At 49.0% G+C, this 15,310-nt stretch overlaps 4 protein-coding genes across 4 annotated transcripts; 2 read left to right on the plus strand and 2 right to left on the minus strand.

Annotated features, from left to right (window-relative positions):
• Positions 1–2,058: 2,058 nt before the first annotated feature.
• BDV37DRAFT_201331 (uncharacterized protein) lies at positions 2,059–3,933 on the minus strand. The gene is made up of 2 exons (XM_032079855.1): positions 3,663–3,933; positions 2,059–3,606 (listed from the first exon to the last, which is right to left on the minus strand). The coding sequence occupies exons 1-2, from the start codon at positions 3,700–3,702 to the stop codon at positions 2,333–2,335; spliced, it is 1,314 nt and encodes a 437-aa protein (XP_031937856.1). The 5' UTR covers positions 3,703–3,933; the 3' UTR covers positions 2,059–2,332.
• A 5,127-nt stretch (positions 3,934–9,060) lies between these two features.
• Positions 9,061–12,982, plus strand: chsG (chitin synthase class III). Its single transcript, XM_032082942.1, has 5 exons — positions 9,061–9,781; positions 9,882–10,356; positions 10,420–10,781; positions 10,831–12,510; positions 12,579–12,982. Exons 1-5 carry the CDS (start codon positions 9,686–9,688, stop codon positions 12,714–12,716), a joined length of 2,751 nt encoding a protein of 916 aa, XP_031937857.1. The 5' UTR covers positions 9,061–9,685; the 3' UTR covers positions 12,717–12,982.
• Positions 12,983–13,118: 136 nt separating this feature from the next.
• On the plus strand, positions 13,119–14,308 carry BDV37DRAFT_257422 (NEDD8-conjugating protein UBC12). The gene is made up of 4 exons (XM_032082943.1): positions 13,119–13,283; positions 13,353–13,443; positions 13,508–13,797; positions 13,916–14,308. Exons 1-4 carry the CDS (start codon positions 13,263–13,265, stop codon positions 14,066–14,068), a joined length of 555 nt encoding a protein of 184 aa, XP_031937858.1. The 5' UTR covers positions 13,119–13,262; the 3' UTR covers positions 14,069–14,308.
• A 431-nt stretch (positions 14,309–14,739) lies between these two features.
• BDV37DRAFT_286546 (cytochrome c oxidase subunit VIIa) lies at positions 14,740–15,248 on the minus strand (the record flags this gene model as incomplete). Its single annotated transcript, XM_032087940.1, has 4 exons — positions 14,740–14,819; positions 14,890–14,925; positions 15,089–15,131; positions 15,222–15,248. The coding sequence occupies 4 exons, from the start codon at positions 15,246–15,248 to the stop codon at positions 14,740–14,742; spliced, it is 186 nt and encodes a 61-aa protein (XP_031937859.1).
• Between the last annotated feature and the right edge of the window lie 62 nt (positions 15,249–15,310).

Here is a 15,310-nt window from a genome sequence, read left to right on the forward strand (position 1 = left end):
CGTACTATTCCAGTCCTGCGACGATGTGTGCACCATGTAACACAGTGCCAATTACCTCTCCATGGTCATTAAGACGGTAGAACCGGAATGTGTATCCGTCTGACGCTAAGCCAGACACCGCGCGTTGGTTTCTTTCACATCTGGCCCGAAGTACCATAGCTAGGGAACTGTTAGACTAGCACAATAAGCAGCAGGTTACGAAAACGTACCCATATAGGCCAGCAACCGTGGTTTCGCGGACTACACACAAGAGCTTCTTAGCTCCAACAACCAGCAAGAAACATTCCATGGATCTCGGGTTCGTGTGCCAAAGACAGCAGTCCATGATCCCATGCAGCGACCGCTTCTTGCGTCGTACTAACCTGCGCAGCCTTATACGGGCCTCTAAAGTCCATTTAATTGGTCGTTCTAGGTCGACCGTGATTTGAAGCAAAGTATCAAACAACACGGCTAATGCCTCGTTTTCTGTGGCGCCGCTGAGTGCATCGAGCTTTTTTATTGACTTTCCTGGACAATCAATGGAGCTGAGTATCATCCGATGGGTAAATATCGCTCAAGACTTACTAGGGAAGCTAAATACCCATGTCATAGTAGTCACTATCCAGTATCCAGTGAGACGTCTCGTCCTTTCTGAGGCCGAAGCCCTTCTGAATTTCATGGAGGATCAACTCGGGAACGACAAATGATTGAGGGTTTTATAGAGAGGAACTAGTGAGACAATTGAAGTCATTCTGCAATTGATTGAATTTGTTTGGATTGATATTCCCATCCTTTCTCAAGCCTGTAGCAAGCATTCATCGGGCGCACGACTCCCTTCATCTTGATTCACGTAAGGAACATAGGAGCCTGTCACGCTGGACCTTGGTGTAGCGTTAAGTTATAACAAAGCTCTTGATTCCATTCCCTAGGTATGTCAGATTACTCTTTCTACGCTTTCTCTTCCCTACTCTCTATCTTCTTCACTAATTCTCTGTGTATGGAATCATAGGAATGATTAGGAACGCTAAAGGAAATATAAGGAATACCAAAGGAAACCGTAGAATAACCCGGTGTGTAGGAGTATCCAGCGTAAAGCTTTCGGGGGCTAATAAGAGATGATTTATCATAGGTGGTGGGAAATAAAGAAAAAAAAAAAGGCATAATACAATTCATATCAGATGGACCCACTGGCTAGAGACTATATTTACCTGTTGCGATAAGGATCGTTGTGGCATCGGCAGTTGAGCTATGTTGCCAGGAACCTCTAGGATTCATACACCAGGCTCAAAACCAGAATAACTGTTGGGTTAGGGTTCTGGCATCTATTTGACAAGCTCAAAGGACTCGAGAATCTCACAGATATTAGCAGAGAGACGAACAAGTCACTGGTTTTAAGTGCATCGTGACTCTACGTACTTACTGGGGGCTGGGGACATTGCATACTTACTCTACCCATGTCAATTGCTTAGTACAATTTCGTTATACATCTACTTGTATTCATGACGTACCATGGATACTGCTTGGTACAAGATCAATATCGATAACATGGTGAGGCTAGTTCTCTAATATATATTCAGGGGTAGGGCTGGCAAGCAGTTAGCCATATCTATGTTTACCTGCCCAGTATGCAGGCAACCTGCCTCGGTATTCCTAGGTAGACCTACAGAAAACCAGTGACCCCTGAGAATACTCTAGTCTCGACAAACAAATATACAAATATATATATAAAGAGAGAAAGACACCCCTGTGGCTTTTTACAACGCCCCTTCTGCAGATCTTCATAAAGTTCATCTGAAACAGGACCATCTTTGCGTCTATGCTTCTGGGGTTGTTCTGATCTCCGCAGTCTGGGCGAAGATCGGAGATGATGTGGGGATTGTTTCAGGGTGAGAATGGGGGTGAAATCTAACCAGGGGTGGATGTTTATTTGCTTCTGTGCTCCTGGAATGAAGATCGATGTTTGCGGTTTTGTCTCATCTGGTCAGATGTTTGTTTTGGATCAGACACGAACCACGTCGGGAACATGATTGGTTCCAAGTTGTTGTTTCCTGGTTCTGGTTCCGGGACGGGCAGAAGCCTCCTGAACCAAGGGTGGTGTGGAATTGCTAGGAAAAGAGTAGACAGCCAAGAGATAATTGATTTCTGATTCACGGCCAATCCCGTAGTAATTCCTAAATGATCGGAAGACCTATAATCGATCCAAATACCATAGCGGATCATAGATACAAGAAAGGTGCAAGATAACATAGCTTCTATAACATGGTCAATTGACCCAAACGTGCTCATACGCCAATAGTCGCCAACCAGGACCCAGATTACATCGAAAAACAAGAGACAAAAGCATGCGCGGAACTCATTTCACCTCGTTGGCGTCGGAAAATGGACTCTCCGTCCGCTCGAGTGGGATTCGGCTACTTCGATTAGATCTTGTGCCCTCATCGGCCTCGAGTCGAGACAAGCGCGCCGATGCGCGTTGGTTTGTCTGGGGGGCTGATTGATCGCGGAAAGGGCTCTGCTCGACGGCGGGTGAATCCTCAATTACCGTCGGGCTCTTAGGAGCTGGTGATCCGCCCTTTCCACGTTGGATGTTCTTCGCAGCGGCTTCTTCCTCGTCCGACGAGTTGGCGTCAAATCCCGAGGTCGGGCCAGATGGTGGCTTCGTACTCGATGCAGCCGAGGTCGATGGCTCTGACTGCTCTGCAATCGTTTGCACGGCGGGCGATGTAGCGTTAGGCGTAGGCGTGTTACTACTGTTCGGGTCCTTGTTCTTCTTTTTGATGCTGCCCTTCACCATAACCGGTTTAGCGGTGACCGTGCGTGCCACGATAGAGCTGTTGCTGTTCGACTCGCTGATACCGGCGCGGGCGAGCTGTGCTTGCGTGATGGCGGGAACCGCAGGCGCATCGGGAGGAGCCAGCATGTTTCCGGATCCCGGAGGGTTACCACCGTTGTGAATGCTGACCACGGCGGCTCGGGTACGCATAGCCTGCTGAGCCGGCATGGGGCTCACAATCGCATTATCCCGATAGATCGTGGTGGCAACGCTGCTACGCAAACTGGGGGCGATGCTGCGATGCTGGCGGGAGGCCTCGGACCAGGCCGAGTCACGTAGGTCACCCGGCATGAAGAAATGCTGATCGGGACCAGCACCTGGAAGCGGAGGCACAGGCGGCACCAGGGGGGTTTCTGGGGGCGAGCGGTTGGTGACACCGGGGATATAGGCGATCTGAATGACGTTTGATGCGCGAGTGAGCACGGTAGAGGCAATCGAATTGGTCGACTTCCGTGCTTGGCGAGCATCGGCGAATATGCTGGATTTTTCTGCATCGCTAGTTCCTTGTTGTTCGGCCAATTCCTGACGCTTCTTGCGGACGACGAACCACCATACCAGAAACGTGACGATGGCCAAGGCAGCGAGACCACCAACCACACCACCGGCGATGGCCCCCGCGTTACTTCCCCCCGACGAGCTACCCTGCGAGCTTGAACCGCTAGACGTCTTAACGCATTTCGTGGTGGCGCACTGGTCACACGACTGACTGATCATGGTACATATTTCGCCAGAAGGGCATGACGGGCACGTCGGGGCAGTTGAATCGCAGGTGACACAGGATCGACCGGACAGGACTAGACGTCGATCAAAGTCAGTACATCAAGCGATGCGGTGAGCCAGAAGGACCTACCGTGAGAGGTTAAAGACGGGTTGGTTGAGTAGAGGGACATGATGACAGTTTGAATACAAGAGGAATAAGAAGTAAAAAGAAAATGCGGATATTGGGAATCGTCGTTAAAATGAAAAAGGCTGGCAACACAGGTAAAAAGAATGGCTGGCCGGTCAACGGCGTAATGAACGTGTACTGATGATTCAAAAAGAGTGAAAGGCTCGGACGGACGTCAAGTCGTGAGCGTTACGATAGGATCATACGTCGGAAAGCGTCTTTTATGAAAAAGAATGGACGGAGGGATTGGGCATAGTCCTCCACAAACAACAGTGTTGACGTTGGTTGTCAATGGTGAATTTTGCTGCGGACGACCGGTAAAGGTCGAAAGGTCTGGCGAGATACGGCGCAGGGACAAGTCAATTTCTGCACATTGATAGGTGGGTGTCGAAGGTTGACGTCGGGGGACACGCGTTGCGGCTGCCAGGGGAAAAAAGGATATCAGATCGAGACCCCGAGGAGAGGGTCAAGGTGTATCCAGAATTGAGAGAAGAGAAGGGGGGAAGAGGAATAGAACGAGGGATAAGAACGGTGTGGCGAGGAAAGCGTAATAATAAAGATGATTAGAATAAAGAGGTTCAAACGAGGGAAAGAAGAAACTAAGAGGGAGGAGGGCGGACCTAATCAGACAAGAGAGGAGAGAGACTCTGAGACGGGTGGACGGTGGAATCAGGTGGAGAGCAACTGACTTTGGTTAAATTAATTCGGACGCTTACGTTCACTCACTTCCGTGGCTTATCACCACCACCCGGCTGGGCAAGTGGAGTAAATGCACGGGACCAAGACGATGTAACCGACAGAAAGAAAACTCCTCAATAAAGAAGAACATGAATCGAAGTCTGAGAATTCCATATTTATCCCTGTTCCCCTGGAGGGGTCCGATACTGAGGACGACTGTCGGTGTATAGATCCGGTACCACGGGGTCGAGTCAGTCTACATATGCACGATAGATACCTATACATAAGATTCCAATGGCGGATGCATTATTACTGTGACTATTGGGAGACTATCTCTCAACTCCGCTGAATGTGGGATCTTCAGCAGGAGAATTAATTAGTTAATCAATGATCTGATCACTCAAGTACTAGTACTAATATGCGAGTCAACCCCCGTAGATGCCAGACATGTACCCCTGACAGGAGCCATGGACGGGCAGTTCCAAGGTTGCCTTTCCCAAGGGACGGAAAGCGTGAGGGGGGCCACCTTGCACTCTTCGGGGAATTAAACCAACCACCTCGCAGTGTCATACACCACCCCAAACCACTTCATTCACAGCGTGAGTGCTGGCCGTGGCTCCAAGACAGATGACGGGCGTGTCTGGAACTCACCTGCCGGTCTGGACCCAATCCACGTTCCTTCGCCGGGAGATTAAATTGTGGCCTCTCCACCAATGAACGTCCTCTATCCAAGCCCACCTGTTGGCCTGAGGCACAGTCACTTCGCAGTCAGCAAGTCACTGGAAGGAGTAACAACATCGCAGGGCTGCATTGCACTGCCCATGCACAGAGTTCCACCGTCCCCTGCGGCTGCTGACTCTGCCAGGTCATTAGACTGATTACCCTCTGTCATTGGTTGACTGTCAGATTGCGCTTTTTACCTCTTCAGGCACCATCAAAAAACTCCTTTCTGGGTCTGTTCGTCCTGTCAACTTTATGTCATTTGCGGAATGTGCACAGTGCAAGGTTCCGCAAGAGGCTGGATCATTCGTCGCACAGGGCCGGGATGCCCTGAAGATATCAGTTGCTTGAACTCTTCGTCCGACAAATATCTGCCGTGTTATTTTGCAATCGGTGGAATAGGTGCCACAGCTGAATTTGTTTCAAGTTTCAAGGTAGTCATCATCAGTTCCTGTGCACGACCCAGGACGGGGGTTAAATAATGACTCTAATAAGCCAAGCTCACTCCACCTCTATCTGTCAACCCATGCCCTATGGTTGATTGTTAGTCGGGAAATGATACTTCGTATCGCACCACCTCCTTATTAGCTATTTGGAAAACATCCATGCCACAGGGGGATGGCTCATCAGCATCCATTGACTTTGTGGCTTTGGCTGGAACTGCTCTGTGTATTCTGTATAGTTCGAATTGCAATGTGCTCCGTGTAAAGCTTATTGTATGACATCCATGGCACATGTGAAAGAGAAAGAAAAGGGCAAATACTAGAAAGACTTGGCCATAAGCCTCTTGGCATTGCAATTGTAGCGTGTGAGGCTTGTCCCATTATTGGACCTACTGATATTAACGCCAGATTGAGAATGCAACTAAACACCTGCAGAATGATAGATCCTACATCACACACTCCTGCGTCTTTTTCTTTCGGGACACTTCAACGTTTAGCATTCCTTCGATCTCGACTATGTATGTGTCAATTAATGCGACTGCTGACATGGGTGGGTTGTGCATATTTTGGGCCAAGGCTTAGCCAAGTACGAGGATGGTAGCATTTGGAAATTCCTCTACGAGCTAAACAGTGCAATTGAGGCTGATAGACATTATGGAATAGGGTAACAGTCACTAAGTCAATTTCTCCGGTCTCCTCTGTTTGATCTAGTTTGGTTTTGATTTTGAGATAAATTATTGTCGCAGTATATGCTATCGTTGCTACACGGGCCGCTCCGGCTCCTCGTGTCAACGAGCTTTTTATCTTTGATTACTGAAAAGCGTGGGCTATGGCTATTTGGCTGTAGCATGGTATTGTACGTTAGAAGAAAAGGATGGATGGATGGAAATAAACTTGTATATATGGAATAATCTGTACGCGATTTTCATTGTTGAGATAGCGGATGTGTCTTCGATATATATATATACCAACGGCAGGGTGGAGCCCACCAACGCAATTGAATTACTAGTGAATCAGCAACTAAAGCGACGAAAACTATCCTGCACAGCTAGTCCTAGATAAACATCAGATACCTTAGCAAACAGCGTCCAACTTTTCCTATATGAGTATGCTCGTGGAGTCTCGATGTTATGGGCCGCAGTACTCCAAAGTCAATCGTGAACAGTAGCATTCTTCGGGTGGCGGAGACAAGCACAGCAAGTGTCGACAATGATCGACTCTGATATCATCGATTATCCACTGCGCAGTATGATAAATATAAGGCTATGTGCATCATAATCTCAAGACGATCTTCTGCACTGAAAAGATACTGAGTCAAAAAACTGGGACAGTGACGTGCCGAGAGCAGTGGCTGAGCTTCTGATAACCGATATGATCACGACACCTCAGCCACACTTCATGTAATACAAACTTAGTTCTAATTTTTTTTTACCTTGTCAATTTTTTGTTTTGGGTTACCCTCCCCCATTGCCCCCCCTCTTTCAGATGTGAAGTGATAGATACTATTCCCTGTCACTAGTTTCACAATAGTGGCACAGCTCAGTGGACTGTCACTAAAATTTCCAAGAATAGTACACCAAAGTCGAGAGAGGGGGATTGAAGACAGCTGAACCTAGGTTAGCGCAACTCCCAAAGTGTGGCAGTGATCGTCATCGTCTCCAGCCCAACTGGGAAACCCTGAAAGAGGACCCAGCCATGTCAACGTTTGTAATAAGTGAGAAGGTTGGGTGAGGTGTGGAAACGGGGGTGTTCCTGAAAATTACCCATTCGTAGCATTGACAGCAAGTGTGAAACCGCGGCTGAACAGGCTGTCAAGGCTAAGGCCATGGAACAAGTCGCCTATTGGACTCATCCTCTCTTTCCGACGAGCTTGGCTGATTTTAAGGATTTGAGGCTAGCGTCCTTGGTGGCGTCGAGTTGACCAATGATTGATTAACACGGCCTCCTGGGTGGGCATCCACGGTCCCCGTAAGGCTATATTTGGCCGTGTCACTATTCTCCTTTGGGTCTCGTCGAACAAGTCCCGCCCCCTGAAAAGTGGTGATCCAATATCCCAAGTGTTTGTCGGACGGCAGTTGGGGTACCGTACCGAACGGTATGGTAATTACCACATAGGGCCTTGTTCAGGCGGTGTGAGAATCGACTAAAGTCATGAATCGGGTCAGCAGTTCCACTGTCAATAGAGTGGTTGGTCGGGTTTCGCAAATGTTTTTGATTCACTGAAGATCTTCTTGAATCTGTTCAGAGAGGAGGACCGTTGTGGTGCTCAATGTGGATCAAGCCCAACACGAACAACTCTGAGCGTGTTGTGATTTCGCGGTTTATGGCGATGTCATGATAGAGTATAGAGCGTTTGGCCTGCAATGCGGCTATCTCCTTCCCCTGGCAGTCAAGTCATGCTGGCGAGGGATGCGGAATGCTGGGCCAGCAGGGAATGCCGGCAATGATGCTTCTGCCAATGGACGCTCCTGATCGCATCACACTGTTCCACCGACATGCGGTGGCGAGCTGCTTGCTAGTATATGGACTCTAATGTTGTCGACCACAGCTGACTGAATGCCAATGATCCGAATCGGCGGCACTCTGTCCTGAAGGGTACTCTGCATATATTGAGATTAACGAGAGCCGTTGCACAGGGCGCAGACCCTTAACAATGATTGGTTTTATCTATAGGCATTATATTACGACTTATATAATATATTCATCGTGTGGAGTGATTCAATGCTTGGCTGTATCAGTTGATAGGGCGTAAGATCTCAAATTGAGTCTTTCTCGGATGTGTTACAGATGCGCTATATGTATATTACTTGTGTAGTTGCAACAGGACAATAGAGTACATGTTTTCAGTATGTTTGGAAGAACTCAAACTCCAGTCCACTGCTTCTGATTCACAAAGGCTGAGCACTGGATTTGAAGTGTATTGTTTTCTTTGATGTATTCACCTGCTAACACGGGGCACATGAGGAAAATGGATCACGGGGTGGGTACAGTGAATTACACTGGTAATCATATTACCGGGATACAATACACGGATGGTTGACCCTCTCTTGATGGAGTCTTTCTGGAATGGGTTCTCCCCTGATATCCAATCCATGTAGACCCCAAGAAAAAGGAGATCGCGTATGGAGAGGCATGTACGATGGAGAATTACCTAATGTCCGGTGAACTCGTTCTCCAGCTTGGTTAGTGGTGATTAGAATTTTTGTCAACGATTCTACCGGTAAGGTTAAAATTATCGACCAAATTGATCTATACTAAATCTCAGGATGGTTTTGTATTTTGAATATTTTCTTTTCTTTTTTCTTGCTGCTTAAGATCACAGTCTACTGGACTAAGTGTGGACGGGCTAAGCCCGAACCAGAGATTTGGTCAAGAATCCGAGTCTCCACCCGATACCACCCCAAACCTCGCCTTCCCCCCGATAATACACTGGCTGAGGCTAAAATACCAAATAATAATAAAAAATAATCATAACTCGCCAGTCCACTCTAACGGTGTGAAAGGAAAAAGGCTGTCCTTCTCGTATCCAATTTTTTTTCTGATTCGCAGTTGGTTGTGCTGTACGTACGTTCCTTTGACTTGCCTCTCGTTAGTAATTTTCATCCTTTTCCCTTTCTGCGATCACCTGCCCCCTCAAAATAAAAATATCCCAAACTCCTTTTCGGGAAAATCTTCTTACCTTCTTTCCTCAGTTTATACACGCTTTTTTTTCCCTTCTTCTTCTTGTCGCTTCGTGGTCCGCGATTGAGTCTTGCACAGTGATACTACTGTCTTCACTCAATCCCGCACCTGTTTGAATAGTACGCGGGCTTCTTTGATAGCCCTGGCGGCGTCTTCCACGTTCCTGCTGTGCCCGCGCCCCTCAGCCAGCTGTCCCTGAAATTCTTCGACATTTCAGGTGCTGTCTACACTTCACTTCCTACGACGTCGTCTTTCGATCCGTGCAACCTCTCGCGGTTCGGTTCATGTTTGTTGTCACGTTGACCGAGTAGTATACAATTGTTCTGTTTGACGTTCCTCCGGTCCGGGGATCTTATTACCTCCTTGTTTTTCTGATACCCCTTTCCGTTTTTCCTTGCGCTCGGTGTCCGCCCCCTCTTTACTTTTTCGCGAGTGCAGTTCGCGCGTTAGTATCGGTTTGTAACCATGGCCTACCAACCGCCTGGTAATAATAATGGTGCTCAGTCACCAAGCTACAACGACAGCGGTCATCGACTGGAAGACCTGCCCCAAGGCGCCACTGTAAGTCTACGACCGCGATGCTGGATTCGATTCTACTTCCGCCGCAGCTTGTAGCGACACGAATGGTTCTGGATGAGCTGACATTGCGGTTCGTTCTTAGTATGAAGAAGAAGCGTCCAGAGGACTGCTTTCCAACCAACAGGGCGGTCCTTTCGGTGGTCCTTTCGACGACCCTCATCAGCGTGGCACCTCGCCCGTTCGACCCACGTCGGGATACAGCTTGACGGAAACATATGCTCCGGACGCGGGCTTTCATGACCCTTACAGCACGACGGGTTCGGTTTACTCTGGCCAATCGGCAGAAAACCCCGCGGCTGCCTTTGGCGTCCCCGGTCGTGTAGCTTCTCCCTACGCTCGGAGTGAAACCTCCTCCACGGAAGCATGGCGCCAGCGCCAGGCTCCAGGAGGTGCCGGCGGCGGTGGTCTCAGACGTTACGCGACCAGAAAGGTCAAGCTGGTGCAGGGTTCCGTCCTCAGTGTCGACTACCCCGTTCCCAGTGCCATCCAGAACGCTATCCAAGCCAAGTATCGGAATGACCTGGAGGGTGGCAGCGAGGAGTTTACCCACATGCGATGTGAGTTGAAGTGCAGTCCATAAAGTGTCGTATGGGAGCTAATCTGTCCTCTCGCACCATTAGACACCGCTGCGACATGTGATCCCAATGACTTTACTTTGCACAATGGTTACAATCTGCGTCCCGCCATGTATAACAGACATACCGAGTTGTTGATTGCGGTTACCTACTATAACGAAGATAAGACTCTCACCTCTCGTACCTTGCATGGTGTGATGCAGAATATTCGCGACATTGTGAACCTCAAGAAGTCTGAGTTCTGGAACAAGGGTGGACCGGCCTGGCAGAAGATTGTGGTCGCCTTGGTCTTTGACGGTATCGATCCTTGTGATAAGGACACGTTGGATGTCCTCGCCACCATCGGTATCTATCAGGACGGTGTCATGAAGCGTGACGTCGACGGCAAGGAGACCGTAGCTCATATTGTAAGCTTCATTCGGTCACGACAGACGAGCGTTAGCTAACGGAAAATAGTTCGAATACACGACCCAATTGTCTGTGACACCGAACCAGCAACTTATCCGGCCCACTGATGATGGCCCCACCACCTTGCCCCCCGTGCAGATGATGTTCTGTTTGAAGCAGAAGAACAGCAAGAAGATTAACTCGCACAGATGGCTTTTCAACGCCTTTGGTCGTATTTTGAATCCGGAAGTTTGTATCCTTCTGGATGCCGGTACCAAGCCCGGCCAGAAGTCCCTCTTGGCGCTGTGGGAGGGCTTCTATAACGACAAGGATCTGGGAGGTGCTTGTGGTGAAATTCACGCAATGTTGGGTAAAGGCTGGAAAAACTTGATTAACCCCCTGGTCGCGGCACAGAACTTCGAGTACAAGATCAGTAATATTCTCGACAAACCCCTGGAGAGTTCATTCGGTTATGTCAGTGTGTTGCCTGGTGCTTTCTCTGCCTATCGTTTCCGTGCTATCATGGGCCGGCCCCTCGAGCAATATTTCCATGGTGATCACACACTTTCGAAGCAACTGGGTAAGAAGGGTATTGAGGGTATGAACATCTTCAAGAAGAACATGTTCTTGGCCGAAGATCGTATTCTCTGTTTCGAATTGGTCGCCAAGGCTGGCTCCAAATGGCACTTGTCGTATGTCAAGGCCTCCAAGGGTGAAACTGATGTCCCAGAAGGTGTTGCTGAATTCATTTCTCAACGTCGTCGTTGGTTGAACGGTTCTTTCGCCGCCGGTCTCTATTCGCTCATGCATTTCGGTCGGATGTACAAGAGTGGACACAACATCATCCGTATGTTCTTCTTGCACATTCAGATGTTGTACAACGTTTTCAACACTATCCTTACATGGTTCTCTCTGGCATCATACTGGTTGACCACCACCGTCATCATGGACTTGGTCGGAACGCCCAGTGAAAGCAACGGTAACAAGGGTTTCCCCTTCGGTAAAGATGCGACCCCAATTATCAACACGATTGTGAAATATATCTACCTCGGCTTCTTGCTCTTGCAGTTCATTCTCGCTCTCGGTAACCGTCCCAAGGGATCTCGCTTCTCGTACTTGACGTCCTTTGTTGTATTCGGTATCATTCAGATCTACGTTGTCGTCGACGCTCTGTACTTGGTCGTTCGTGCGTTCAGTGGCAGTGATGCGATCGATTTCGTTACCGATAAGGGTGTCGGCGAGTTCCTTAAGTCATTCTTCTCGTCTTCCGGTGCCGGTATCATCATCATCGCCTTGGCTGCTACTTTCGGTCTCTACTTTGTCGCTTCCTTCATGTACCTGGACCCTTGGCACATGTTCACCTCGTTCCCCGCCTATATGTTCGTTCAGTCGTCCTACATCAACGTCCTTAACGTGTACGCGTTCAGCAACTGGCACGATGTCTCGTGGGGTACCAAGGGTGCTGATAAAGCCGATGCACTCCCGTCTGCAACGACCACGAAGGAGGATGGTGGCAAGGAAGCTGTCATTGAGGAAATCGATAAGCCCCAGGCTGATATTGACAGTCAATTTGAAGCCACGGTCAAGCGCGCTCTTACCCCCTACGTGCCCCCTGTGGAGAAGGATGAGAAGTCCTTGGATGATTCCTACAAGAGTTTCCGTACCCGTCTCGTGACGTTGTGGATCTTCAGTAATGCCTTTTTGGCGGTGTGCATTACCAGTGACGGTATGGACAAGTTTGGATTCACGGTACGTATAGTAATTGCCTTTTTCTTCCTTGGCCGAAACCATGGACTAACGTCTTTCCTTTTCTACAGAACACCGCTACCGACCGTACATCGCGTTTCTTCCAGGCTCTTCTGTGGTCGAACGCTGCTGTTGCACTTGTCCGTTTCATTGGTGCCTGTTGGTTCCTGGGTAAGACGGGTCTCTTGTGCTGCTTTGCTCGTCGGTAAAGAAGAGGCACGATTTGTAATGAAAAACTGGGTGTCTTGTTCCCTATGTGGATTACAGGGCCTGGGGGAGTTATTCTTTGGCACATTTTTGTCGCAATTTTGTATTCTACATACGATCCGTTCTTTGTGTTTCGATTACTCGAACTGTTTTCGTTTCGCTGTCATGGTTTGGTTTAAGCGGTCCAAATGGCCGCCGACACTTATGTTTTCTATAAAGTCTTAGCGGTTAGAATCAAATAGGGTGCATTGATGGCGCAACTTAACAAAAATAATAAATCGTGGACCTGAGGCTCTTAGGCTCCCAAAGTTCTCTAGAATCGGTTAGTTCCGTTATCCGAGGGCTTGGCGCATGGCGTCAGTTCATCAAATCGCTTCTCCGCCTTCGTGACTTTTGCGCCTCATGTGGATCGTTGCTCATTGTTGACTCTGGTCCTTTGTCGTCTCCGAGGGCCCTATTTATACCAGTTCTCCTCTCGCTGACGAAGTCTCTGTCACTATAACCTCTCCAAACGTCCCCGATCCACAAGCCTGTGGCGTTGATCCAACATGTTGAAGATATGGTCGATGGTCCGTTATGACTGCCATAAAAGCACCCCTTACCTGGACCCCCAATAACTAACCCAAAATCCGCACCAGAAACAACAACAGCAGCAAGCTGAAAATGCCGAAGGCGCCGCTGGCAAGAAGAAAAAGAAGGTCACCGCCGCCCAGCTGCGCGTCCAGCGGGGTACGTAAAAAACCCAAACCCGCCACCAGTGACACAGACTAACAAGAGGCAACCATGAAAACAGATCTGCAAGAACTCACCCTCGGAAGCACGATGAAAATGTCCTTCCCCAACCCCGACGACATCCTGAACTTCACCCTCACGATCGAGCCCGACGAGGGCATGTATAAAGGCGGCGCGTTCCATTTCAGTTTCAACGTCAACCAGAACTTCCCGCATGACCCGCCCAAGGTCAAGTGTACGCAGAAGATTTATCATCCCAATATCGATCTCGAGGGAAATGTTTGTCTAAATATTCTGAGGGAGGATTGGAAGCCCGTGTTGAATTTGAATGCGGTTATTGTTGGCATGCAGGTTTGTTTCACCCCCCCATTTTTTCCTTTTTTTTCAGCCCGTTTGTGAGGGTGGCGGTGGAGGTGGTGGTTTGGGGGGCTGGGCATCTGGGGTTGATGTGTTAACGTTGTCTCGTTAGTTCCTCTTCCTCGAGCCGAACGCTTCCGACCCCCTGAATAAGGAAGCGGCCGATGATCTCCGCCAGAACCGGGAGACGTTCAAGCGGAACGTCCGGACGTCGATGACGGGAGGTACCGTCCGGAGCGTGCAGTACGAGCGCGTGATGAAATGAGAGCCGCATCGCGCTTGTGTGGAATAGATCGATAGATCGATGGCGGCTAAGCATCAGTGGCCCTACAGGACTAGGGTTTGGAGTATCAACTCGGATATCACAATGGTTGATATGTTCGGGTCGGCATTCGGACATATGCATATGGGATTGGAGGTGCTTGCGCTTTTGCTTGAGACCTTTGCATTACATTATATTATGGATTAATTAGCGACTGGATAGATTCTTACGAAAGAAATGACTTGATTGGTTTTCCTTTCTGTAGTAACCCACAGCATACATAGGCAGTGTTAATTGACCTACTGGTCTGGTAATGGGTTCGTTAGATACTAATATGGATACACCCAGTACTCATGCCAAGCACAAGTACCAAAATCTACAAACTTACCAGGGGACACAAAACCAGTATATATACAACCCTATTCAAACAACTAGCCCATAGTAACTGCAAGCCTCAAATGAAATACTTCACATTCAATTCAACCTCACAAACTCACTCCCATAACATGTCCCCCAACCCAACCAATTAACCAACAACACCAGTCCCATTCCTTCTAGAGCATCTATAACGAATCACCGGCGAGAGAAACGGACCGAGAGGAAACAAGCATCATCGGGCTATCCTTGACAAATCCAGTCGAGCGAGGTTCATGCAATGGTCATGGTTCGAAGATTTACTCCTGGGCAGCGGCGCGCTCCTGCTCCAGACGGACGTAGTAGTTGTCACGGGCGCGGACGCGGGGAAGGTGGTAGCCTGTGTTTTTTCATGTTAGTTTGGAGTTCCTTTTCGAGGAATCAGTCCGTGAATTGTGGTTGATACGTACCGTACCACCAGAGGTAGCCGAAGGTAGTACCGAAACCTGGGAATATGGACGTTAGCATCTGCTTCTCGACATGATTATTTCGAAGTGGGATTGCGCATTGCTGGCGGTGATTGGATCCGAATTCGAGGTTCCGGTAGACCGGGTGGACGTTCTGAATCATATTGCCTGGCATGGCCCGACACGGGGGATCATGGCTTACCGAAAGCGGTGCTCAGGTCAAGGACGAGGTTCCGGCGGAGCATCTGTGGTTTTTCGTTAGTTTCTTGGTCGCCTTACAGGTGGAAGGTCTGGGGTAGGCCGAGGAGAAAGGTTGAAGGGTGGGAGGAACGTACGCCGGTGATGGGGGCGACGGCGGCCATTGTGAGGGATTGATGGTCTGACGCGATTTAGAATGCGCAGGTCTAGCGATTCAGCAGATATT

This window comes from Aspergillus pseudonomiae, assembly GCF_009193645.1.
Source record: "Aspergillus pseudonomiae strain CBS 119388 unplaced genomic scaffold BDV37scaffold_77, whole genome shotgun sequence".
Taxonomy (NCBI): Eukaryota; Fungi; Ascomycota; class Eurotiomycetes; order Eurotiales; family Aspergillaceae; genus Aspergillus; species Aspergillus pseudonomiae.

Coding starts and splice junctions, on each gene's coding strand:
- BDV37DRAFT_201331 (XM_032079855.1), bottom strand. CDS start 3,702: ATGTCCCTCTACTCAACCAACCCGTCTTTAACCTCTCACG. Junction 3,607..3,662: donor CCCGTCTTTAACCTCTCACG/GTAGGTCCTTCT, acceptor ATCGACGTCTAG/TCCTGTCCGGTCGATCCTGT.
- chsG (XM_032082942.1), top strand. CDS start 9,686: ATGGCCTACCAACCGCCTGGTAATAATAATGGTGCTCAGTCACCAAGC. Junction 10,782..10,830: donor AGGAGACCGTAGCTCATATT/GTAAGCTTCATT, acceptor AACGGAAAATAG/TTCGAATACACGACCCAATT. Junction 12,511..12,578: donor TGGACAAGTTTGGATTCACG/GTACGTATAGTA, acceptor CCTTTTCTACAG/AACACCGCTACCGACCGTAC.
- BDV37DRAFT_257422 (XM_032082943.1), top strand. CDS start 13,263: ATGTTGAAGATATGGTCGATG. Junction 13,444..13,507: donor CCAGCTGCGCGTCCAGCGGG/GTACGTAAAAAA, acceptor CCATGAAAACAG/ATCTGCAAGAACTCACCCTC. Junction 13,798..13,915: donor CGGTTATTGTTGGCATGCAG/GTTTGTTTCACC, acceptor TTGTCTCGTTAG/TTCCTCTTCCTCGAGCCGAA.